Source organism: Salvelinus namaycush, chromosome 24, assembly GCF_016432855.1.
Source record: "Salvelinus namaycush isolate Seneca chromosome 24, SaNama_1.0, whole genome shotgun sequence".
Lineage (NCBI taxonomy): Eukaryota > Metazoa > Chordata > Actinopteri > Salmoniformes > Salmonidae > Salvelinus > Salvelinus namaycush.
In genome coordinates this window covers 12,688,142-12,714,649 of record NC_052330.1, presented here as the reverse complement: position 1 = coordinate 12,714,649, position 26,508 = coordinate 12,688,142, and the positions used below count along the sequence as shown (strand labels likewise).

General features: G+C 45.6%; 1 protein-coding gene across 11 annotated transcripts in view; it reads left to right on the top strand.

Annotated features, from left to right (window-relative positions):
• LOC120019714 (afadin-like) overlaps nucleotides 1–26,508 on the top strand; it is a 120,369-nt gene that overhangs the window by 81,484 nt on the left and 12,377 nt on the right. For 6 of the 11 annotated variants that reach the window (XM_038963124.1, XM_038963126.1, XM_038963123.1 and 3 more), the window contains 14 exons: nucleotides 625–645; nucleotides 2,729–2,874; nucleotides 3,919–4,013; nucleotides 4,307–4,572; nucleotides 4,848–4,991; nucleotides 5,374–5,572; nucleotides 5,918–6,021; nucleotides 8,760–8,840; nucleotides 20,058–20,123; nucleotides 20,261–20,334; nucleotides 21,502–21,620; nucleotides 22,239–22,439; nucleotides 25,623–25,714; nucleotides 26,239–26,427. In XM_038963124.1, coding sequence (XP_038819052.1) covers nucleotides 625–645; nucleotides 2,729–2,874; nucleotides 3,919–4,013; nucleotides 4,307–4,572; nucleotides 4,848–4,991; nucleotides 5,374–5,572; nucleotides 5,918–6,021; nucleotides 8,760–8,840; nucleotides 20,058–20,123; nucleotides 20,261–20,334; nucleotides 21,502–21,620; nucleotides 22,239–22,439; nucleotides 25,623–25,714; nucleotides 26,239–26,427 — 1,797 coding nt within the window. The remainder of the gene's footprint in view (nucleotides 1–624; nucleotides 646–2,728; nucleotides 2,875–3,918; nucleotides 4,014–4,306; nucleotides 4,573–4,847; nucleotides 4,992–5,373; nucleotides 5,573–5,917; nucleotides 6,022–8,759; nucleotides 8,841–20,057; nucleotides 20,124–20,260; nucleotides 20,335–21,501; nucleotides 21,621–22,238; nucleotides 22,440–25,622; nucleotides 25,715–26,238; nucleotides 26,428–26,508) is intronic. The other 5 variants (XM_038963125.1, XM_038963127.1, XM_038963128.1 and 2 more) reach the window with 1 other exon arrangement.

Sequence of the window (26,508 nt, the reverse complement as noted above, 5' to 3'; positions counted from 1 at the left end):
GTCCCCCTCCATAATGATTTAAACAAGGCATGGCCCTTTAAATGAATTCACTGGAACACACTGAAATACAGGGGCCTTGTGGTGTTCCAAAAGCCCTCTCAGCCAACACATAAAACCCAAATGCGTAGCAGGAACACCCATACTCTGGGACACCAACCCTGGAGTTTTGTGGGAAAACCCAAAATGGCCAAAATAGTCCAAAACAATAAAACCCAGTAGGTTTTGACTGACTCCACATAACGCCGTCCATCTCTGAGGAAGCTAAGATGTGTGGTTAGTCTGGTCAGTCCTTATAGAATTCCTCATCCTATCTCTATATGCAACCCTAATGACACCGTCTCAACTTCCATGGTGAGTGTAGTCTAGATGATTCTGTCTACACACGAACAGTGTCAGACGCACACACACCAGGAGCATTAGGGAAATCTCCCCATGTCTGCGCTGCTCTGCGTGAGTCCTACATGAATCAGGATTGCAGGCATTAAATCCTGTTTTAAGAGATTTATTGTTGTGTGTGTTTTGTTGACATGCCTGTGTCAATTTCTGTCCTTGGCTGTTGTTGACAGTCTCTCTCTGTCCTGTGGGATGTCTGTCTGTCTGTTTTCCCTCACCTCTCTGTGACAGGAGATTCCTGAAGGGGACCAGGTAGGGACACCTAACGCGTTGCTAGGGGAGAGAACTCTCTCTCATCTCTCTCACGCCGTCTCTTCCTCTATCGGCTCAGTCAAGCTTTGCTCAGTCCTCCATGCTTCTTTTCTCCATAACAGAACCCCCCCCCCCCCCCCCCCCCCCCCAAAACCCTCAACCAAACCAAACCGCCAAATAATCCCTCCTTTGACAGCTGGACTCTAAAACGCCAACATAATAACCCTCATTCAGCAACCTGGAACATGTCGTACTAAAAACAACTCCAACAAATCTTTCTGATTATGGCAACATATTAATTAATGTCATGTGACCTCCTGCTTTACTGCACTTCAGTGTGGATGAGCGACAAACCCCGCTGTTCTTTTGCTGAATTTTTCCCTTTACATTTTATTTTATTTTACGTCTGTGGTTTAACGTCGTTCTTTTGGATGCGTTCTGTTCTGTGGCCGTTCTGAAAGGGGGGTGTTGTCGTTTCGTTGCGGGGATAGACAAGTGCGGAATACACAGGGGCCAGTGCCGGCCCAGACATGTTGGGCGGACCTTGTGTATCCCTTTTTTCTTTGTGTCAAGGGGACATTGACATTAACTCATCACACAGACCAGACACTGTGCTCTGAAGCACTTACTGCCGCCTCATAGATTTCTCTTGATCATCTCTGCTAAATGTTGGAGAAGTTCAAGAACAGCTGTACAGGGTAAAATACAGTGCCTTCAGAAAGTATTCATATTGCTTGACGTCGTCCACATTTTGTTCTTACAGCCTGAATTCAAAATGGAGTAAACTGATTTTTCTCACCCATCTACACACAATACCCCATAATGACAAAGTGAAAACATGTTTTTATAAATCTTTACAAATGTATTAAAAATGAAATGGAAAAATATCTTATTTATGTCAATACAAATTAGAATCACCTTTTGCAGCGATTACAGCTGTGAGTCTTTCTGGGAAAGTCTCAGAGCTTTGCAAACCTGGATTGTCCAATATTTGCAAAATTCTTCAAGTTCTGCTATGTTGGTTGTTGATCATTGCTAGACAGACATTTTCAAGTCTTGCCATAGATTTTTAGCTGATTTAAGTAAAACCGACCTATGCTACTCAGGAACATTCTATGTCGTATTGGTAAGCAACATCACTGTATATTTGGCCTTTTGTTTTAGGTTATTGTCTTGCTGATAGGTGAATGTGTCTGTTGAAAAGCTGGCTGAACCAGGTTTTCCTCTAGGATTTTGCCTGTGCTTAGCTCTATTCTGTTTCTTTTATCCTAAAAAACTCTCTAGGCCTTGCCGATGTTGAGCATACCCATAACATGATGCAGTAAAAAAACATAATTCCACTTTGACATTAAGGGGTATTGTGTGTAGGTCAGTGACACAATTTTAATACATTTTCAATTGAGGCAGTAACACCACAATGTGGAAAAAGTAAAGGGGTGTGAATACTTTCTGAAGGCTCTGTACATGAGGACTGAGCTGAATGTCCATCCCAACAAAATATTGTTTGTATACTGGTTGATGTAGAATATTTGGGCCAGTGCAGAGATGGATGCTGCTAGAGTGATGTAGAGGCTATTTATATCAGGACCGGCAAAGAACTGCTAGAAAAGACAAGTTGAATGAAATTCCCTCTAGACAATGTTAATAAGCATGTAATAAGCACAGATCTAAGTTCAGTTTACCCTCCCCAATCCTAACCGGAACCATTTGGGGGAAACTGACCTTAGATCTGTGCTTATTACGTGCCACTTGTACCTGAAGCGGTACAAAAACTGCCACTGTAATATGCCAAAGAGCCTCTTAATCCAGTAGCCAACTCTGCAAAGGGCCCTTCCTCCAATACTGACCTTGAAGTCAGGGACCTGTTCCCCTCTGGGAGAGGCTGTAGCTTGGGGCCAGTGTCTGGTTCTGTGGGTCTCGGGTAGGGTGGGGTGGGGTGTCTGGCACAAGTCTATCCCTGGAGTGCTGCTACCGCTCATGCCTGTGAGTCTGAGTCACCCCTCTCTGTATTCTACCCTGCCTCTGACCCCTGCTCTCGCTCTTTCTCTCTGTCCTGTCCCGCTCTGTGATTGGTGTATTCCAGAAGCAGAAGAACATCGCGGGGGCCCTGGCCTTCTGGATGGCCAATGCCTCAGAGCTGCTCAACTTCATCAAACAGGACAAGGACCTGTCGCGCATCACACTGGACGCCCAGGACGTGCTGGCACACCTTGTCCAGATGGCCTTCAAGTGAGTGACCAGACTTCCTCCCTACGCTCTGGCCTCTGTCTCCTTCCTAACCCGGGGCCTCTCTAGTTTGGTGCTCCTGTCGAACTTTATAGTACCTCTGCCCTGTTTCTGCTCCTGCCCCATTATGTACTCCTTACCCTGTTAATGTCTTGCCTCTTTTCCTGTCCTAGTCCAAGCTGACCTGTCCTTATACCCTCCCTTCTTACCACTCCCTATAGCGCTATGATTCCCTCCTTGTTCCTGTCCCTCCTCCGATCCTTTCCTTGTCCTCATTATCCCGTCTGTGACCTAAACACAAGGCTTTAGGTTATCCTGCTCCCAGCTGTGTCTGTGTGCTGGCCAAGTGGTGCAGCAGCCCCACACCGTGCTGTGTACGCCATCAGGGCTAACTCAAACCACATGTGAGCCACAGGAAACCATCACATTCATGGTAATGCGATAATTGGGAAATGATTAAGAAAATTATAGATCCAAATGTGACCTTCCCTGTCACTGCTTTCATTGATTCTCCTGAGAGAGAAATGAAAATATAGGCGTCTGCTACCCGTGTTGTAGCTAGCGCTTAGCTGTCCGTGTCAACTTCTGCCTGACCTCAACCGTGAGCTGTTGAACTAGCGTTTTATTCATGTCGCCAGGTTTTATATTGCTTCATCTCAGACCATGTGAGGATCTGGAGAAAGTAGTATTTCTGGAGCCATTGTGTGGATGCAGGAAGTGGAGCGGTGAATTTGTGGAATGTCCCAGGCCTGGCTTGTATTGGCAAGGCTGGGGCAGGGCTGCATGTGCTTGGGGAGAGGTCCCCAGTAAAAACACAGTGGTTTTAGACTCTCCACGGCTCTCTGTCCCCCGTTTCCCCTGCTCGCCACTCCCTGGGGAAGTATGTGTTTCTGCATTCGTGTCTGTGTTTGTGTGTCTCTGTGCAAGTGAACATGTGCAAAGTTTGGTTTGCGTAGTTGGCCGTATATGCATTGTGTGGGTGTCTTTGTTTGTCCATATCCGTGTGGACTATTCAGAACCAATGTGTACTGTGTGTTGTCGTCTCAGGTACCTGGTCCAGTGTCTGCAGTCTGACCTGAATAACTACATGCCTGCATTTTTGGATGACCCAGAGGAACAGAACCCTCAGAGGCCCAAAATAGGTGACTCACTTCTGTTCATACACTGATAATCTTACTGTCTACATCAACTACTGTCATCCAGGCCACAGTGGTGGGGGGGGGGGGGGGGGGTGTACTGTTACCAGTGTATTTACAGCCACACAGAAGTGCACTCAGCTTGGTTTTGAAAACTGAGCCTTCTAGTGTACTGTATACATTTTCCCTATGGACTTTAATGGTATTAGACCCAAGGGTCAATGCTGACTTCACTAGTCCTGACTGACGCCCCCCCCCCCCCCCCCCCCCCCCCCCATTCCTTATCCTCCTCCTCACAGAGGACGTTCTGCACACCCTGACGGGGGCCATGTCGCTACTGCGTCGTTGCCGTGTCAACGCGGCGCTGACCATCCAGCTGTTCTCGCAGCTCTTCCACTTCATCAACATGTGGCTGTTCAACAAGCTGGCGATGGAGGCCGACTCTGGGCTGTGTTCACACTACTGGGGCGCCATCCTCCGCCAGCAGCTCAGCCACATCGAGGCCTGGGCAGAGAAACAGGGCCTGGAGCTGGCCGCCGACTGCCACCTCAGTCGTATCGTACAGGTAGGGTCCACCTACCATTGTCCAGGAAGGCACATCCTGATAGGGCTGTTAGATACCCACTGTTTTCCATACCACGACTTACTGTAGGCCCTTTCACCGCGAAAGATTACTTGTCAAATGGTTTCTGTTGAAAACACGTCAGCAGCTCTCGATGATGCTTAAGGAGTCTTCGTGACCCTGCCTAAGGAAAGTTGTAGGGGAAATCATTCAGTGTGGACCACACGTCACTGTAAATCAAGTCATTAATAGTACTCTGTTGTGTTGTTCCTCCCCAGGCTACGACTCTCCTCACCATGGACAAGTACTCCATGCAGGACGTGCAGAACATCCACAACACCTGCTTCAAGCTGAACTCCCTGCAGCTCAACGCCCTCATGACCAACTACCACTGTGCTCCTGACGAGCCTTACATCCCCCCCGTAAGACATGACTACACACTCCTCTATTCACACACACACACTGCTCCATTCACACACACACACACTGCTCTATTCACACACTACAGTTATAGTAAATGACTATGAATGAATGTCTCCGAAGTAGAGAAATGGGAGGTTGCGATTTGAAGCATTGCTTAACACAAATCTCCTCCCGTCGTTGTAATGCGTTGGAGTTTGTCCTGTACATTTTGGGGAAACATTAGCTAAGCTCTCCACTTGACTGATCTTCATAGCTTTTTTTCCCAGGTGAGGTTGCTGATTCTACACGGAAGGTTTTTGAGGAAACAGTCAGAGGACTATTAGACACTTAACCGTCTGCTCAAACGAAACCCTCATTGGTCTATCTCGTGTCTCCCAATAGGAGCTGATAGATCACGTGGTTGCCGTGGCGGAGAACACGGCAGATGAGCTGGCCCGTAGCGACGGCCGAGAGGTCCAGCTGGAGGAGGACCCCGACCTGCAACTGCCCTTCCTACTGCCCGAGGACGGCTACTCCTGCGACGTCGTGCGCAACATTCCCAACGGATTCCAGGAGTTCCTGGACCCCCTTTGTCAGAGAGGTACTTGTGTAGAGGAGAGAAAAAAAACACGATTGAGTTCTATTCCCCGGAATGTCACACGGGTTGTGTTCTGTCAATGGGAGCCAATCAGAGGCTGAGCTGGCACGTGTTTGTTCTGTTGGCAGTGGAATGTAGAATGTAAGAAGAGTCTAGAAGACTGGAGAGCTGTTTGCGCCTGTCCTTATCATTGTGTTTGCTTATGAGAGAGAGGGAGGTGTATTCCAAGAGCAGTTTGTGCTACCGTGTCACTGTAGTCTCAGATCTGTACTAAGTAATAGATTACTTCTAAGATTAATAGAAGTAATAAAAGAAGATGACTGTGATTTTCTCTTGTGTCCTGTGCAGGATTCTGTCGACTAACCCCTCACCCGCGCTCCCCTGGGACCTGGACCATCCACTTTGAAGGAGCCGACTGCGACAGCCACTTCTTTGCAGACAACTCCGACCTGGTAGGTGTCCCACAGGCCGTTACAACTGTAGAACTATGCAAGGCAAAGACCATTTTCTTTGAGCTGTATGGTCATGCAGAGTAGTGGCTAGTACTCATGACCATGCAGACTGTCCTTGTACAATAGCCACCATAGTGCTGAGTCACTGATAAGTGCAGAGGAATAGGCTGCTGCTTTGAACGGTTTATGATGCTTAAATATGTTTGTTACTCACCATGTATGTTTGTGACAATGTTTTGACACGGCTCCTGCTATATGTAACGACCGTATGGACAGCCTTAATGTCCCATACTGCGGTCACGTAATCACCGCTCACATACTGCGGTCACGTAATCACCGCTCACATACTGCGGTCACGTAATCGCCGCTCACATACTGCGGTCACGTAATCGCCGCTCACATACTGCGGTCACGTAATCGCCGCTCACATACTGCGGTCACGTAATCGCCGCTCACATACTGCGGTCACGTAATCGCCGCTCACATACTGCGGTCACGTAATCGCCGCTCACATACTGCGGTCACGTAATCGCCGCTCACATACTGCGGTCACGTAATCGCCGCTCACATACTGCGGTCACGTAATCGCCGCTCACATACTGCGGTCACGTAATCGCCGCTCACATACTGCGGTCACGTAATCGCCGCTCACATACTGCGGTCACGTAATCGCCGCTCACATACTGCGGTCACGTAATCGCCGCTCACATACTGCGGTCACGTAATCGCCGCTCACATACTGCGGTCCTGTAAGCGCCACTCACATACTGCGGTCCTGTAAGCGCCGCTCACATACTGCGGTCCTGTAAGCGCCGCTCACATACTGCGGTCACGTAATCGCCGCTCACATACTGCGGTCCTGTAATCGCCGCTCACATACTGCGGTCATGTAATCGCCGCTCACATACTGCGGTCATGTAAGCGCCGCTCACATACTGCGGTCATGTAAGCGCCGCTCACATACTGCGGTCCTGTAAGCGCCGCTCACATACTGCGGTCCTGTAAGCGCCGCTCACATACTGCGGTCCTGTAAGCGCCGCTCACATACTGCGGTCCTGTAAGCGCCGCTCACATACTGCGGTCATGTAAGCGCCGCTCACATACTGCGGTCATGTAAGCGCCGCTCACATACTGCGGTCCTGTAAGCGCCGCTCACATACTGCGGTCATGTAAGCGCCGCTCACATACTGCGGTCCTGTAATCGCCACTCACTCACTCACTCACTCACTCACTCACTCACTCACTCACTCCTGCTCGATTTCAGTCAACACCAATTACACCACAGAGGCCAATTAGTGACCAGAGGGCTGTGGAACAGCAGCAAATGATATCCTTCTCCTCACACTAATCACACAAAAAAACCTCAAATCCACCACTTCCTATATAATTGCCCTGTTTTTCCCCAAGCTCTCCTTTTTCATGCTTTAAACCCCAGGCCAGCTCAGGGTGGGCATCAGCCCCCACAGTAGTGACGGGACCGGGGAGAGGGAGGGAGCGAGGGGAGGGCATCCAAACCGTTTAAACACCGCCGAGGTTCTGATTAATGGCTTCTTGGTTGTGTGCCAGGAACCCCCGCCTCATGTTACCACCGCCTTGCTCCAGAATCACTACTGTAGTGTTCCATGGTGTTCTCCTATTAACAGCCATTACAGGGTTAATCAGACACACCGAGACACACAGGGGATCCCTGATGAGGAGAACAATCGGGTGTATTCATTTGTTGGATTCCGTTGCAAAAAAAACTTTTGTCGGTTCCACAACGTTTTCTCGTTTTGCTGCAGAAACTGTTTATTCCAAACAGACAAAATGTTTTTCAATGGAATTCAACTATGAAATACACCCCAGGTGTCTGTAGGTTTCCCTGATCACTAGTCCAGACAGGAGGTGTAACTGTAGCTAGCCTAGTGCAGTCAGACTTTTTAGAAGAGCGGCTGTGGTCCTAAAACCCAGGAAGCTCGCTCGCTCTCTCTGGAAAAACTCTCATTGGCAGGTGTTTATGAGTTAGTCTCTTAACTGCAGAATTGCTATTGCCTGAATGAATGCATTGTTTCCTCATTGTAGCCAGCTGACCCCTGCATCACCATTGCCCTGCCCCTCTAGCACTTGGTGAATCACTCCAATGGCATTCAGAAAGACTTGTTCTGCACCACATCACACGATGAGAAATGCGACCACAGCCCTGTTACTTAATGTGGCTTTGTGTCCACTCTCCTTTTCTCGTTGTCTCTGAACTATGCGGCAGTATAGAACAGCTCTTCAGCTGAGAGAAGAGTTGTTTGTGTCTTTGGGGCTGTTGAGTGTCAATGTATTCAGTGCCAAAGGGAGGAGAGGCTGTCTGTCTCTGTGCCTCTTTGTGTGGGAAGCACTGCTCTCTCGCTTTCACTCTCCCTCCCTTTCCCGCCCTGCTTCCAGGCAGCCCTCCTTTTTAAATGAGCCTCTGGAGCCAAGCGCATATGGCTTTCATTCTTGACTCCTCTCCAGCACCCGCCGTTTCTCGCTGCGGTCACCCCAACCCAGCGCTCTCTCTGTATGACGACCCTGCTCTGCTCTGTCTATCCCCCTGCTTCCTCCTCCAGAGCCTCATTCTGCCGGAGGAGCGTCCCAGAGAGACAGCTCAGAGTCCTTTAGAAGCCTGACTGACCAGCTGACCGGATCCCACCGCTGATGCCAACTGCACTCCAGCTACTCCAGTTGATAGATTTTTCCTAAGCTAAAATTGCTGTCTCTTCTCGTTGCAGCAAATGCGGAAGGAACCGGAAGTTGTGACGGTCACCCTGAAGAAGCACAATGGCATGGGCCTCAGCATTGTGGCTGCCAAGGTAAGACATCTCTTAATCGTGTCCTTTAGTATTTAGGCTGAAAGGTTTTTGTCGGTACACACTAGTACTCCTGGAAGACGTTTGTGACTTCCTGACTGGAAGGGAAGTGCTATCTGAGTGATGTGAAACAGACTCTACAGAAACAAGCCAGAAACATTGAGTTATATTTGTTGTACATTACGTCCATGCTTGAGCAGACTTACTGCCTAGTGAACAAATAAATAATCAAAAATAAGCCCTTATCTCAGCCGTTGTCAAGAGGCCTGCCTGCTGTTGCCTCGGGGTGTGTCCTCATTTTCGGGTCAACAACAATGCCAGTGGAACATGCTGTTTCTAGCCATGTGGATGGATGTAAGAGCCTTACATTATCCTGCTTTAACTCTGGATAATGATGGGATGCCAGAAGAGATATCGGCAGAGCAGGCAGCTTTTTGTTGATAGTGTGTGTGATGAAGCGACTATCATGGATCCTCTACCTGCAGAGTTAGCTCGACTGTTCTGTCTGACCTCAGCACTCTGAGGGATGTTTTTTACTGAAACAGATCGCTCTTTGTTTTTCTGTCCGTCTGTATGGCAAATATTCAAATTGGAAGTCAAAACAGCAGTAAGCAAATTTGTCTCCCGACTGACAGTTTCAGCCGTCCCTGGTCCTAACCATCATGTCCTAGTGTTGGAGGAAGCAGAGCAGGCAGGGGGGAACCTGTTGTTTTCACACACCGTGGTTTCCCTCACCTTTTGGTCCGACTGTGCTAACGACTTACAGTAATAGGTTCTTTAACTAAAGCGTCATCATTTGCAGTGGTGAATTAGTTAGTTAACATAGAACTCAGGCGGTGTTGGCCTGGGTACTGACCTGCAGCTGGCCCAGTTTTAGCCCAGTTCTGACCCGGTTTGGTCTGTGTGGGTAATGTGAGTGTGTCTGGGGTCTTACTGGGCTGCCAGAAGACTGGGTGTCTGAGAGGAAGAAGAGGAGGTGCTGAATAAAGGAGGGAAAGGGGGGGCCTTCGTGAACTGTTTATTTTCAAAGCAAAGTTCTGGAGTTTGAGGTGGCCACATCCCCTGTGTTTTTACTGCTATTTTCAACCTGAGGTGGTGTGCAAGACAAGAAAGACGGATGGGGGGAGAGTGGCGGGAGGGAAGGAGAGGGAAATGGGAGGGGAGGAAGGAAGGCACAAGGCAGACTGGGGAAGCAAGGGAATGAGAAAAAAACTGAGTAATGATATATTTGCCTGGTGCAGAACACACAGCTGGGAAGTGCTCTGAAAGTTTACCCAAACTGTTGCAGAGTAGCAGGGGCTAGCGCTGGTGGACTGGTTACGTAACAGTCTGGATATGGTAATTCCTACTCCGGCTAGCTGCTGATATTTGCCGTATGGGTCCAACAGTAGGATGTAGAGCTATCTTTCACTCACTGCTCCACACCTAGTCTCTCCTCCTTCGTTAGCTGTTTAGTTTTGTTCTCTGCGAGTACATCTGGGCTGTGATCTGCCCCTTGTTGCCTGAGCTCGAGCCGGCGCTAGCCGAGTGGGAACTATCTTCACCATGTGGTTCTCTGTGGTCGGGAGGAAGGACCAGTCCAAGTTGGTAAGTCTCTATGCTGACTTCTCTTGGAAACAAGGTTTTTAAGCATGCCTTGTATGGTGTGAATGTGTGGAGGTGTTGGCAGGACCGCAGCAGGAGAGGAGGAGGAGGGTGTGAAGACACAGGAAACGGAGCTCCAGTATATGCTTCTGTTCTACTCGCTGTGACCTTCCAGATCTGACACCTTGGTGGTCTTTTGCTCAAGTTGACTTCTCAGTGGGAGTTCAATCTTTCACAGTTGCTCGTTTAAAATGTGTGAGACTGTAAATAAACGTCCAGCGCGGACCGGTTCTTCACGTTGATATATGACCCACTATGTAAGGGACCTAAGACCGATCGTCTCTACGAGCTGTTTCCCCAGTTAGGGGGTGCTGCAATGCACACACACAGGCCAGAACTTCAACACAAGGACAAGAGCTTGGTTTTTAGTCTTTGTTTGTTTTGAAGATGCTGGTACAATAGTGATGGAACCGTAGAAGCTGCTAGAAGCTGCTTTACAATGGCTAGCTGGTTGAATACAAACCCTGTGGTCTCCCTCCTGTACAGCAGGTTTCCCAAACTCGGTCCTGGGGACACCCCCCTGGGTGCACGTTTTGGTTTTAGCCTTGTTCCCGCCGCTTTGTTAACGACTGTTTTTAATGACTTAATTAGAGCTGCTGTGTGTGTGTCCTGCAACCTAAACACATCCTTTCTGACAGACAGAGAGGTGCATGTTATTAAATGACAAAATGAAAGACTTGAATAGCATCGAAGGAATGAGCGAGAGATGGATTGTACAAAATATCCCGTTCTGACCCAGAACCATGTCTGTTAAGACCCTGTTTAATAGAAAGCACACGAAGCACCTTGCAGCCTCTAACCATCACCACCACACACCCCCAGACAGAGGGGCGAAGACACAGCTCTGTGTGGTCTCCACTAACCCAAGCAAGCAGGGCAAAGCCCCCCACCCCCTTCCGCTGCACAGACACAGGCGCCTGACTCAACAGTGAGGGAAGCACACTGAAATCATTTAGACCACAGCCACATGTCAAGACGTTCCCCTCTGCTATTAGTTGATTATCAGATTAGTGTGGTGCCGAACTGTGAAGTGTTTAATATGGGGTCACGCAGTGTCTGTCACAGAGGTGGCCCAGTGTGCTGAGAGCTCATTCTGATGATGGAACTGTCTGACCCACTTGACCTCAGATCCAAGGAAACAGACCGTTCTTCTCGAGGGAAAAATAAGACGTCTCAGTCGTGTGATTGTGCTGCTACTAGTTCCTTGCTCCTCCTGTCTCAGTCAGATTGCGTCGCCTTTAAGAATGAAGTGTATTGATGGAGCTATTTCCACCTCGGTATGGAGGTCAGATTGACCACCTTGGAGCTGTGAACAAATTGATTTGAGACAGAGATTTGTGTGTGTATATTATAAACTCCCTCAGGACTCCAGTCCACCAAACTATTGTCTCCTGTGTTAAACCCCCGTGGCAGGAAACTGCAGACCATAGTATGGCTTTGAGATATATGCAGGAATGTACACACACACACATACACCAGGGTTTCCGTTATCCGGCAATTGACGTAAATAAAAATGCCGATTAAATAAAACTGTTGCCGGCCAAAATAACTGAGGGGGAAATCCCACTTTTTTTTTATTTATTTTTTACTCATTGATGGAAATACATTTGACGTCATCCTTATCGGTCTATAGCAGGGGTGTCAAACTCATTCCACGGAGGGCCGAGTGTCTGCAGGTTTTTGGTTTTTCCTTTCAATAAAGCCCTAGACAACCAGGTGTGGGGAGTTCCTAACTAATTAGTGATGTTAATTCATCAATCAAGTACAAGGGAGGAGCGAAAACCCGCAGACACTCGGCCCTCCGTGGAATGAGTTTGACACCTGTGGTCTATAGGTTAATTAGCATAATTGAGTGGAATTAAATTGTGTTTAGTCATCATGTATCTTATTTATCCAGCCCAGCTATCACACGCGCACAGCATACAGCATTAGGGAACCCCTATTTTCAGTGGGGTTTCTCCCTGCAGCTCGTCAGCTGGTTTCTGTGCTCTTATCAGCTCGTTCATTGCGCAACAATTCTAAATGCTATCCCTTGTTGAACTGTTTTGGTGCACGACATTTTCAGGACCGAGAAACCAGGAACATGCTCATTGCTCACATGGAGCACTCCAAACAAAAGACAATGGAAAAAATGTTCAACTCTCTTATGGTTATGAAATTAAAACTAGTTTCTCACAAGTGTAGCAGGTTGTGAACTCTGCAAACAACGTTTCCACTCCGAGAATGAAGAACTGTAGATGACTAATACATGCATTAACAGAAATGAATGTAACCATTTTTTTCTCGCTTTGTCCTTATGTGGTATTGTGTGTAGACTGATGAGGAAAATGTTTAGTTTGATCCATTTTAGAATAAGGCTGTAACGTAACAAAATGTGGAAAAAGTCAAGCGGTCTGAATACTTTCCGAAAGCACCGTATGAAATGGGAAATTGATACACATTTTTAATTAAAGGCCAAACAATTCACACAATTAAACATTTGTGGAAGACAGTTGAACCATTCTGGATAGAGGCTCTCCTACAGTGTATCTTTGCCACACACCTCTTCTTGTCTCAATTGTTTTGAAGTTATACTGAAGACACGTTATCTTCAGACATATTTCAGATGCTTTTCACTGACAGCTGCAACTCAATAATCAGCTAGGCCTGTTTCCACGCGCACTGCACAAATGGCGTGCCTCCCAAATGGGCATAGGCATACGAGCTTATGATTTGAAACATTTCAGTAATTTTCTTTTAATAGCTAATGATCCTTGATTCCTTTTTGACTTAAGTCATGCTTTCTGGTGAAGTATTTTATTTTTGTATAGACAGGAGTAATTATATCATTTTGGCAAATTTATTTCCATTTACTTCCCTATTGGACCCGCCGCTATTGGCATTTTCCGGCACCACATTTTCCTAACGGGAACTCTGACATATACACAAAAACAAACATAGTATGATTGCTGGTTCAGTGCAAAAGGCCAGTTGTGTGGCCGAGTCTGATGCCTTGGCTCCAAATTCCTATAGAGCAGAACTGGGTTACAGGGCACTCATGGCAGGGCGGGACGGGAGAGCTGTTTTGACTTACAGCCAACACATTCATCTGATTGGAGTAAAGTATATTCAGTACTGTACATCTGAACTGCTTTCCCCTTGAACAGTGGGCACCAATCTGAACTGAGTCCACATTTCTCCTCATGTAAGTGGTCAACTGTTGTGGATAAAAGTTAAACATTTTATCAACTTGTTGTAATGGCTCTCCATGTTTGTTATAAGGCACATTTATTTGTAGCATGTCAAAGCTTCTAAATCCATTAAATGTGATGTTGCTGTGTGTGTACAGATGTGATATGTGTCTGGATTGTGCTAGGACTGTGTCCCTACCATCACAGTGGAAATGTGCTCAGCCTCAGATCATAACACCCGGTGAACTGAGCAGCTATTACAACGTAAGGGGGTCATTTCCCCTGCCCACCCTGTTTACCATATGGTCTGCTGTTAGTGGTGCAAGTCAACACACTTAGGACAACATTTTCTGTCTAAAATAGCTCTTGCAGTGTGCGAAATTGTGGAGCTCTTTCCAAGCACAACCATAACATTGAAATAGATGGAATGCATTTAGGCGCTTTGGAATACTGCAGCTTGCCAGTCATCTTCTTGCATCGTTTCTATTGGATTTCAATTGTAAAGAGCTTGGATCTCTCCTCTGAACATGCTGTCTACAGTCTCTGAGACGTGACTAGACGTGTTAGAGCTGTATAGCACTCTGTAATAGTCTCCTTTGAGGCTCTCGCAGCCCCAGCTGTCTGGCTCCAATCCCCAGGTGTGATGTGTGCCACGCTCTGACTCCACACACAACTCCCCTCAGCATCGGGCGAGGCGTGTAGCGTGACTTCAACTCGACACGTCTAACACCCTCCGACAACCTGATAGTTAACAACAGCATCGTAGCTAGCTACACATGTGCTTACCATAATGTTACAGTGCATAAACTTCCTCTCCTTTACTAAAATAAATGTTAGGGTCTTTAGGTGTTTTAGGTAAGGAGGAAGGATGTTTTTTAGTGAGAGCGGTGGGATACATGTTGGATGAATGGGTATTATACCACCTTTAGGCAGGTATAAATACTACCCAGCATTCTACTACACTGGCCAACCCTCGTACTTAAAAACGGTAGCAATTAGAGCTCTTAAAGCACTGCGGCGTTTTATTAATGGACTTTATAGACTTCTGTTACATATGTTTTGCAAGGCTGAGCCTATGAACTTTGTCGGGCTGATAGGCAAAGGCGGGGTAGGGGAGCCCTGATGCTTCTCGCTCAATTCAATTTGCTTTATTGGCATGACGTAACAATGTACATATTGCCAAAGCTTACTTTGGAGATTTACAATTTTAACAATCTTAAATATTGTCAGCTGGACAACAATAAGCAAAGGTCAAAATAACCATACATTGAACAATTGCATAGAGGACATGTGCAGGTTTGTTGTAATGGTCTGCCAACCCCACAGCTCTCTGCGCCTATACTCATCAGAGAGGTCTTTGAAACACTGTAATTGTTTTAGATTTTTGACATTTTGTCTTGAAATATAGCTCTGTCTCGGGTTCAGCTGGGGTGCAGTGGTTGCAGAGCCTTTCCTCTACAGGGAGCCAGGTTTTCCTGCGTCTAACCTTCTCAATGGCAAGGCTGTGCTCACTGAGCCTGTACTTTGTCAAGGTTTAGTAACCATGGTCAAATAGTTTGCCATGCTACACTATACGGGCCAGATAGCACTGCATTTTGTTTGTGCTTGTTTTTCCCAATAAGTCATGTAGTTTTGTTTTGCCTGGGATATAAACCCAATGTTTATATCCCAGGACAAATTAGCTAGCAACAGCAAGCTAGCTAGCTAAATTGCCATAAATGTTTCTTGCTTTTCGACCTGTCCCCAAATGAATATAATTGGTTCAGAGTTTGTTTTGATATTTCAACCTGCGTGTCCTGATTGCTTCTGGTGTGGGTGAACAAAATCAACGTGCACACGCGTGTCCGGTTTGGTCAGCATGTTAGCCTTCAGTGTGTTAGTAAAACAGGTTTGTGAACTCAGGACCAGCTGGATGAGCGAACTCTTTTCTTTGCTCAGCTCTTGGCATTGCAGGGCGTGGTAATGATATGAGTGGGTGTCACGGTATTTTAGATGTTTCCAAAACTTCCAAAATTGCTCTTTTTATATTATTATTATTAGTGGATATTGGCCTAATTCTGCCTTGCATGCATTGTTTGTAGTCTTCCTCTGGACATGTAGGAGAATCTTACAGAACTCTGCATGCAGGGTTTCAATGGGGTGTTTGTCCCATTGGTTGAAATCTTGTTTTGCAAGTGGACCCCACACCTATCTGCCATAAAGTGCAATTGGTTCAATGACACATTTTAATTAAATTGTAACATTTTTTTTAATGGCATAGAATGCCCTGCATGCTTTCTTTCTGTTCATTCACTGCCTCATTAAAGTGGGGGTGTAAATGTTGTGCTTATTAAGGAAGTTTAGAACTCTTACATTTATAATGCTACAGAAAACCTTCCCCGGGTTACTGTTCATACACATGCCTCTGTAATTGTTAGGGTCAAATGTATCTCCGTTCTTAAAGACTGGGGCTATAAATCCTTGATTCCAGATGTCAGGGAAATAACCTACGCTCAGGATCATATTAAACAGTTTCAATATAGCCATTTGAAATGTCTCTGTCTCTCTCTCTCTGTCGGTTAGAACTCCCATTTTCCTCACATCACTCCTTGATGTAAAGGCCTTAATCTAGAACAGCGGTGGGATCATGGGGAAATGAGGTGGGGTCGCCAAAAGTATTCAGACACACGCATTCACACACACACACACACACGTGCGCATTCCTAGGTTTGTTTGTCCCCTGTGGCAGTAACTTATGACTGGCACCCTGGTTCTCTCACTACACCCAGTCTCCTGCCCCCATCCAAATGTGAGCTGTAGTAAGATTTTCTTCTTGTAGGACAATAAACATGAATCTGTATCAGCCTGGCAGAGGGCCAGTAGTCCTGACCTGTGTAAGGGGACCCCCTCTTATGTGTGAGCGGGACCATTGGGTCCCCCGGGAGGACGGGTGGCCCTCTGGAATGTCCCCCTCCGGGCTCAGGTGACATCCCTCTAGGAGGAGTCCATACTACAGCTCCAGTGTCTGCACTGTTCATAATCAAACACACACACCTACGCCAGATGAACGACTTCCACCACAGTGCCAGACTGAACAGATTGACGTATTTAGTCTATCTGAAGGTATCTCTTATTGCAGGGGTGTCAAACTCATTCCATGGAGGGCCTAGTGTCTGCTGGTTTTTGTTTTTTCCTTTCAATTAAGACCTAGACAACTGTTGGGGGTGTGGGTAGTGGAGGGCTGGATGGGTGCTTCTGATGGTCTATTGTGGTGTAAATAGCCAGGCTTTCTCAGGCAGATTCTGTTTCTGCGTTTCCTCACCGCTACTGTGGCTGAATACTGTGCTAGGCTTCCTTAACCACAGATCTCGCTCCCTCTTTCTCTCTCTACTCTTCAGATCCTCTGTCTTTACATTCTTCGCGTTAGCATCCAAATAAGGCATCAATGTAAGGAGTGTGACAGTCGAATCCTCTCTGGTTTACATTTCAGTGGTTGTTTTGGCAGCTCTTCACAACGCCCATCAAACGCTTTGAGGAATAAACAGATGTTCAGACAGCAGGCGGCTGTCTAAACCTCTCCCCAAGCTTTAGTGTCGACCGCCAGCCTTTCTCAGCTGACCACCACACATCAGACTTAAAACAACAGCGTGTCGCATCCACAGCAGCCTTCGTGTGAGATGGCCAATGGGCCCACACATGGGTGGCTTTTCCTGGTCAAACCCCCCAATTCCGGTTCTCGTGTTTGACATGTGTATTGTTAGCACCTCCAGCTGAAGTTCATCTCTACCCACAATCCCCTGCTACTCTCTCTGTTAGGGGTCACTAGGGCCCACCACACATCCTTTATGTTGACCAGCGTCGAGGTGTTACTACTGCAGTCTCTAATGTCGAGGGTCTTATTGTGAGTCACTACACTTGAATAGGGGAGGAAGTAATAAGGTAGTGTGGAACTGGTGCTATGGAAGAGCAGGACCACCAGGCAGGCTGTGCTGTGTGGCGGTAGCTATCTGCTGCACCTTCTAGAGGAATGTGTTGTTGACCATGGAGGAGAGCAGTGCTGTGATCTCCCTCCCTGGTCTGGCTGTTGTCTCTCTGGTGCTGGTTCCCTTGAATTGAATGAAGGAGTTAATGTTTTACTTCAGACTAACATTGTTCTCAACAACACACACTCATAGTGGCTGGTTGGCAAGTTCTCTGTCGAGCTCATTTGATTTCTGTTGCGTAGGTTCCTTCAGACAAGCATGTTGTTGAATTGTGTTACACAAAGTTCGTAAGGAGCAATTGTTTTCGGTGGGGTTCTTGAGTTAGAGCACCGCCTGTATCTATTATCTAGCCTGCTGTGTTTGTACAGGTGAAAGCTCTTTCTACAATTGTCTGGTATTATTGGGCTGTAGATCCATGTGAACAGGGCCCTCGTGTTATTTTGAGAACAAGACAGTACTGTTCCAGGCAGCTCAATGTGATCTTTACCTGATCTTCCCCAAATATTACAGCTGGCTCTGGCCCAGGATTTCCTTTAGGAAAATTTGACTCTGGACATTTGACCGACAACCTTTTTCATTTACTGGACATTTGATACATTTACCAGACCCATATGCATTGGGCACAACCTGATTAGGGAGTCCACCCACCGTGCTCAGAATGACAGGAATCACATTTAGAATATGGTCATTCATATTAACAGAACATGCGTTTCGCGGATGCAACAACGTGCGGTCCTTTTACCAAATTCTGATGTGCACTTTGAACCTGCACTTAAATATGTTAACTGTCCAGATGTACTTTTTCCTCTGCTAACAATTCGAATAACAAAGAGCAAAATCACTAGTTTATGTCATTCTACTATAGTAGTAAAGTTTAGGCTACCTATTCTATTGGTCAGCTTGTCGAAAGAAATAGTCTATTCCAAACAGACTCTGGGACAGTTGTTGGACGATAGATCCCACATTTATCCAGCCAATAGGCCTAGCCTGATGCAACCGATCACAACGTTTAGCTTAAAATGTTGATCAACTATTATTTATTCACATAAGCGTAGCAATGCGCACAAGGCAGTAGGCTACGCACAAATGTACATTCAGTAATGCAATTAACGGGAAAACAGTTATCAAAATGAATACGGCCTCCAACTCATTGCTAAGTGGTGTGTGTGACGCGCTGATGAAGCCTGCCTTCATTTTGCAGTTTTTGATGCCGCGTTCAAAACTGGGAACTCTAAATCTCAGACTTCAGTGCGTTCAAGACAACTAGGTACTGGGGGGGAAAAACTAGCTTTGACTGGGACAAAAAATATTTTTAATGGTCATCCAACTTGGAATTCCAACTTGGGCCTCTTTCTAGAGCTCCGACCTGAAGATCACTGACGTCATTTGACCTTTCCGAGATTTGATTTGACCTTTCCGAGTCTGACAGATTTTCAATTCAATGGCTCTGTATCTGTATGCTGTACGCGTGATAAATAAGATACATAACGAATATACTGTAGACGCGCCAATTTAATTCCACAAAATTATGCAAATTAACCTATAGGCCAATAAGCTTGAACAGTCAAATGTATTGTCATCGACTGGTGTTTCCATCAAGGAATAGGCTAAAAGGCATTATTACGCAATGGGATTTTTTGTTATTTTCCCGGACAATTGGCCGATGGCAATTTTATCAGCTTTAAAAATAAAAAAATAAAAAATGTATGGACAAAAGCTGGCTATTACCTGCTAACTGGAATCTTGCCTGTCTGGGCATGCCATATTGGGTAGTTACCTTTGGAGAGCTCAGCCATGGGAAAATACCTTTTTCATCATGGCAGATACATTTTTAGTCCACTCTCATAAAACACTGACTCGCAGGAGTTCTTCCACACTACTCTAGGATTGTATTTCAGTTGGATGCTAGTGAAATTATTTAGGTTAACCGGTTGTAACCGGTATGAAGTGATTTATTTTAGTTTGGGCAGAGGGATTTGGGGAATCCCCTTGTAGTTTTCCTGTGTTTTAAATGTGGTGACGCTTAAAGGGAACCTGAACTGGTTGAAGGGGCTAGTCAGAACAGCAGATGGCATGGATCATGTCAAGCCACCTTTGGCCTCGTCTCATGTAGCCTCAAAATTAGTACCATGTTTGTTTTTGTCGATTTAATATAAATTGTCCTGCTCAGGGTCTCTAGACTCCAGATGAATAGTTTCATTTAGTTGGCAGTTCACTGCAGACAGATGCCTCCACACAGTGCTACAGTAGCTGTGTGATTTATTGAGGAATTGTGCTGCTACGTTAACACTAAATGGTCTCTGTTTATTGTCAACAATGTTCTACCAGGTCAGCTGATCAGCATCCGCTCCACAGTAGCATTTGTCACAACAGAACACTATGGGCCACGTGTTCGGACTGTCTGGCTTGTAAAGTGATGTTCCCTTCTGTCTGTCTTTCTCAAGGGTGCTGGACAGGACAAGCTCGGGATCTACATCAAGTCTGTTGTAAAGGGAGGTGCGGCTGAAGTGGTGAGGGTTTTAGATCATGCCAACTCCATACAGAATGACCTCATCTAGATTGAGTCACAATGTTGCTATAATATGACTTCTCTCTCCTTCCCTCTCTCTCCTCTGTGTGTGTGTTACATTTGTTTTTGTGTGTTTAGGACGGTCGTCTGGCTGCAGGGGACCAGCTGCTGAGTGTGGATGGCCGCAGCCTGGTGGGCCTCTCACAGGAGAGGTAATGCCTCAAACTTCCCTGACCCGCCTCGCCCCGGGTCACTCCCCAACACAACACCAATTGGACCTTGTGTACAGAACAACCTGGGTTTAGGAGTGGAATAGGACACGTAATGTCCTGCTGTTATTCTTATAAAGCGCTGAAGAGTGGAGAAACCAAGATGAAACTGATACTAGAACATCAAGGCCAATTTGATACAAAGAGTTCTTTCAGTAGCAGCAGTCACACCATAAAGTAAATTAGCTCAATCGCGTAGAACAAGCAGAGACTTTATCTACAGTGCACTGACTTACAATGACCTCCACTCTGTTTATGTTGGGTCTAGTAGTAATGAATAGTTTATCCTTGGTTCACACCTCTCTCAGATTAGTTAGAGCGTTGGGTTAGAGCTTTGGCCCAGTAACTGAAAGGTCGCTAGTTCGAATCACCGAGCCGACAAGGGGGAAACTCTGTCTGTGCCCTTGAGCAAGGCACTTAACCCTAATTGCTTGGTAATGGCTGACCCTGATCGTTACCCCACTCTCTGAGGGTGTCTCGGGGAGTGTTGGGATATGCAAAAAACACATTTCCATTTCATACATGAGTGTAATACATACTTGTACATAGGATAAATATAAGCACCCACCATAACTTATATCCTTTCAGACAAACACGCACAAACCTTTTGGGCATGTTCTTTTGGATTCCAAATGCCAAAACAGTTGAGGCTCAGTGCTCAATCTATAACATTGTCGTCTATTCTCGTAGGGAAAAAGATGGACGTTTAAAATCTAATTGCCACGTTGATTTAAAAGCATACGGCTCATTACACTTTTATATCTGCTCTTAAACTGACGACAGAATCTGGTCCAAATCTTGGATTTATTGATGGCTTTGAGAAGTTAGTGTGTGTGTTTCTGCCAATGACTAACCACAAGGTTTGAGCACCAAACAGACAGTCGAAAACTGTTGGGAAATGAACTTCTTCTAAATGCGATTGCATATGGAGAATGCCATTCCTGATACAGTTATGTGAACGCCTGGTCTGCCAATGGAAGTCTCATAAACATCAGTCCTTGGTACTGCCACGATGAAAAACTATAACTTCGGCATATTTGATTTGTTCTGTTGCGTTCAATCATCTCCCCAGTCCAATGTATTCTGAATCCCATTAATATCTCTTCTCAGGGCTGCAGAGTTGATGACGAGGACAGGCTCTGTGGTAACACTGGAAGTGGCCAAACAGGGTGCTATCTACCACGGCCTGGCCACACTCCTCAACCAGCCTTCTCCTATGATGCCCAGAGGTAAGGGTCTGCTAGGACAACGGGGACACTGCTGTTAACTATGGTCGCTGGTAAAAAAGTAATTCACTATATAGGGAATTTGGTGCCATTTCGGATGCAGACAATGTCCCTCCTTGTTGTCCCCAGTAATGGTCTGGAGTCAGAGGAAAGCCGGGGTTTGACTAAGTAGATAATGAGGGTTTGGACCAAACTTAGCAGTTGGCATTAGGGCTCCAGATTCCATGAAATGTCAGAGGCAAAAGTCCACTTTGTTTTGTTTTCAACATTCAGCCTCTAGACTTCTGTGGTATTGGAGCGAGACGGTTGTAGTTTATGGGGCGTTGGCTAGCTGGTAGTGTTTGTACTGAGAATGTGACTGATAGTTAACAATGTCCATTGTACATGTACTGTCTGCTGTGGTTGGCTCATTAAGGGGCAGCAGGTAGCCAAGTTGGGCCAGTAACCGAAAGGTTGCTGGAATCTAGATCGAATCCCCGAGCTGACAAGGTAAAAATCTGTCGTTCTGCCCCTGAACAAGGCAGTTAACCCACTGTTCCTAGGCCGTCATTGTAAATAAGAATTTGTTCTTAACTGACTTGCCTAGTTAAATAAAAATGATCTTTCTCCTTTTCCTCTCAGCGTTACAAGGAGGGCGTGATAAGAACGGTAAACTGAGACCAAAGAGTGAAGGCTTTGAACTGTACAACAACTCAGTCCAGAACGGCTCTCCAGAGAGCCCCCAGGCCGACTGGCAGGCCTACCCAGAACCAAAGAAGTTGAGCGGAGAGGAGAGACTACTGAAGAACCGGGCCGACCACCGCTCCAGCCCCAACGTGGCCAGTGAGTAGATGGGCGATTTCCAGCGTTATGGACATTAGATTTGCATGCAAAATTAAGAAAATATAATTAACTTTTGCTGTGTGAATATAGCACCCATTGGAGGGAGTGCATACCCCAAAAAGTGGACTTGTTAATATTGACATGTATGTTTTTCTTTGTTATTTATGTTTTGTGGTTTGGAGAAGAATAAAAAAATTATATATAAAAATAAATAAATAAATAATCACGTGTTAGAAAAATTAAGCAAATAAGAAGTATTATGGATGTTACTTGAAATGGACAAGCATTTTGGGGAGACTGAACATATTAGCAAAAGTCTGAGTCTGCTTTAGGTCAAATCATGGATTGCCATTTCGAAGGAAAGGCTTGGCTGGACACAAAAACAATCAAATGAATATTGTCATTTCTATTATTACTTTAGAGAGGAAAAACAACCCTTATGGATGTTACGTTGTGGACATTAGAGTCTGAAATAGACATTCAAATCTTAAAGATTTCTTGATCCGAATCTATCATAACGTGTTGTCATTTGGAATGTTTTTAAAATGTCAGCATAGGGCATAGTACAGGGGTGTCCAACTCTTTTTGCCCCGGGGGGCTGCATTCAGTCTTCAAAGAGGTCCGGAGGGCCGCACTAAAAATTGGTTGTATTTCCATGTCGTCAATATTTGCAATACATAGTCCTCTGTCAATCATTTCTGGAATTGTGGATGCTCCCTGGCTGTCTTGTGATTATTAGCGAGCTGGACAGTCAAGAAACGGTATGTATGTAGGTCCATTATCATTCCTAAACAGTTTCCAGTTGGTTTAGTCATTTTGAAGTATATTGAGTTTGTTTCAGTTAAATGTTTTACATTTTTACTCAAACCACCCGCGGGCTGGATTGGACTCCCTAGTGGGCCGGATCCGTATGTTTGACACCCCTGGCATAGTACTTTAGGCTTGAATAATTACAGGTAGCCTTATACAAGGCCAGACACCACACCCTAACAGGTAATTCTCTCTTTATATATAGTACCAGTCAAAAGATTGGACACACCTACTCATTCAAGGGTTTTTCTTTATTTGACTTTTTCTACATTGTAGAATAATAGTGAAGACATCAACTGGGAAATAACACATGGAATCAGGTAGTAACCCAAAAAGTGTTCAACAAATCAAAATATATTGTAGATTTTAGATTCTTCAAAGTAGCCACCCTTTGCCTTTGACTGCTTTGCACACTCTTAGCATTCTCTCAACCAGCTTAACCTAGAATGCTTTTCCAACAGTCTTGAAGGGGTTCCTACATATGCTGAGCACTTGTTGGCTGCTTTTCCTTCTCTCTGCAGTCCAACTCATCCCAAACCATCTCAATTGGGTTGAGGTCCGTGATTGTGGAGGCCAGGTCATCTGATGCAGCACTCCATCACTCTCCTTCTTGGTCAAATAGAACTTACACAGCCTGAAGGTGTGTTGGGTCATTGTCCTGTTGAAAAGGAAATGATAGTCCCACTAAGCGCAAATCAGATGGGATGGTGTATCGCTGCAGAATGCTGTGGTAGCCATGCTGGTTAATTGTGCCTTAAATTCTAAATACATCACAGACTGTGCCACCAGCAAAGCACCATCACACCACCACCTCCATGCTTCACGGTGGGAACTACATATGCGTTCACCTATTCTGCATCTCACAAAGACACGGCGGTTGGAACCAAAAATCTCAAACTTGGACACATCAGACCAAAGGACCAAGTCTCTATAATTGTATTTATTTTTACCAAATAGGGCCATCTTCTGTATACTACCCTGTCACAACACAACTGGTTGTCTCAAACGCATTAAGGAAAGAAATTCTACAAATTAACTTCTAACAAGGCACACCTGTTAATTGAAATGCATTCCAGGTGACTACCGCATGAAGCTGGTTGAGAGAATGCCAAGAGTGTGCAAAGCTGTCATCAAGGCAAAGGGTGGCTACTTTAAAGAATCTAAAATGTATTTGTTTAACACTTTTTTTGTTACTACTTGATTCCATATGTGTTTAATAGTTTTGATGTCTTCACTATTATTCTACAATGTAGAAAATAGTAAAAATAAAGAAAAACCCTGGCCTGAGTAGGTGTGTCCAAACTTTTGACTGGAACTGTATATCGACTTTTCTGGACACTGGATTAAGTTCATGTATTTTTGGGGGTTTCATTTGAAAAAGACACTATACTGCCATGTATGAGAAATGTATTTCAGCATACATTTTCCAAGAGAATCTTAGCTAGAACACATTTTCAAGATATCACCAATTCCTTCAGTAAACGTCTGAAGAATACGTCCCAGAACAAGCACACGATGTGGTGAATGCACAAGCTTCGGGAGCTTAAGATATGATACATCGATGTCCATCACATCCACAACCGTTATGGATGTTACGGATATCATAGCGCTGGAAAAGGATACTGATAATGAAAAGAGAAACCAATTATAAACCATATAAAACCTCGATGAAAGTTTGCTTTACAGAGAATGTTTCAATAGGATTTTTTGGGATGTTACGTTACCTGTCCCAGTCAGCCACTATCTTTACAGGACTGTAGAACACGCAAATAAAACTCAAGGCAGTTAAATTTGTCTGTCTTGCTTCATTAATATTTTGCCATAACTAACACTGGGGGACAGCTGTGAGTGGAAAAACAAGCTCTGTGAGCCCTTTCTAAAAGCCATGAAATATGATTAACTGGAAAGTATTAATTGAGACTTGGCCACCGTCTCTGTAATCATAAAAATGCATGCAATTTCCTACTTAAACTTTTCAAATAAACTCCAACACATAGACCTTTGTGCTGGGCTGGAACAAAAACCTCCAAACCCCATAGCTCTCCAGGGCAAGAGATGGTGAATGGCAGGTTGGCATTTATTGTCATGAATCTTGCCCTGGAGGCGGCTCTGCAGAGTGGTTACTAGCTAGCACAGCCACAAAGTCATAAAATCTAATTTTTAACCCTAATGCCTAACCTTATATTAAGACCAAAAAGCAAATGGCCAATCTAGATGAAATCACTAAATTCTGCCTCACTAAGTTCTGCAAGATTCATGACAATAAATGTCAACCTGCTGGTGAATGGTGATCACTGGAGTAGTGTGTGCGTGTGTGTGTGACCACTGAGTTAGTGTCTGCTCAGCTCTGACTACCTGGTGTTTTCCCTCCAGACCAGAGTCAGAGTCCAGGAGGAAATGCCGTCTACCCAGGAGGACCTGGGACAAAGATCACCTCCGTCTCCACGGGCAACCTGTGTGCTGATGTGAGTAACCACAGCAACACCACCAGTCAGAGGAATGTTGCCGTAACATATCTCCCTGAGGAGAAGGTCTACTCCAAGACCACACCAAGACATTACCAGTCACACAACAAGACGATACATTATTGCAGCATTCCCTGTGTTCAATCCGTTCTTCTCAGCTCTCACAATCAAAACAATAACCAAGATTACTAAGAGTCATTATCGGTGGTAAAATCACAACGTTCCAGCGTAACTGAAAATAGCTTTATCTATTGTTCCCCCTGTAATAAATCCGCATCAGCTCTCCAACCACTATCACTGATTAGCTACCAGTGGTGTTCGTGTGCTGCCTCTCCCACATTCTTATCCTGTCAACAAACAATGGTCTCCCTGAGCACAGGACCCCACCGCCATCTGCTACCGTTAATAACACTGATGCCGGAAATCTGCACCGTGACCACGAGCGTTTTGTCTAGTTTATCCCACGTCTCTTAGCCAACCGTAGTGTATGTTCTAATAGTAGTCCCCTTTTTCCTTTTCTATAGGACGAGCCCTCTCCACCTCGTCCCGAGGCCTACCCAATCCCAACTCAGACCTACCCCAGGGAATACTTCACCATCCCAGCCTCCAAGTCTACAGACCGGATGGGCCCGGCCGCAGGGCAGTTATACGCTGACGACAGGGGCCCTCCTGGCTCCATGGAAGACCACCACAACAGCAGCATGGCCATGCAGGTGGGCACACGGGCAAAGGAATCATGCAGAAATGTTTTGTCTGAATAGCATCTCTCATAATATCAAATACTATACCTGCAT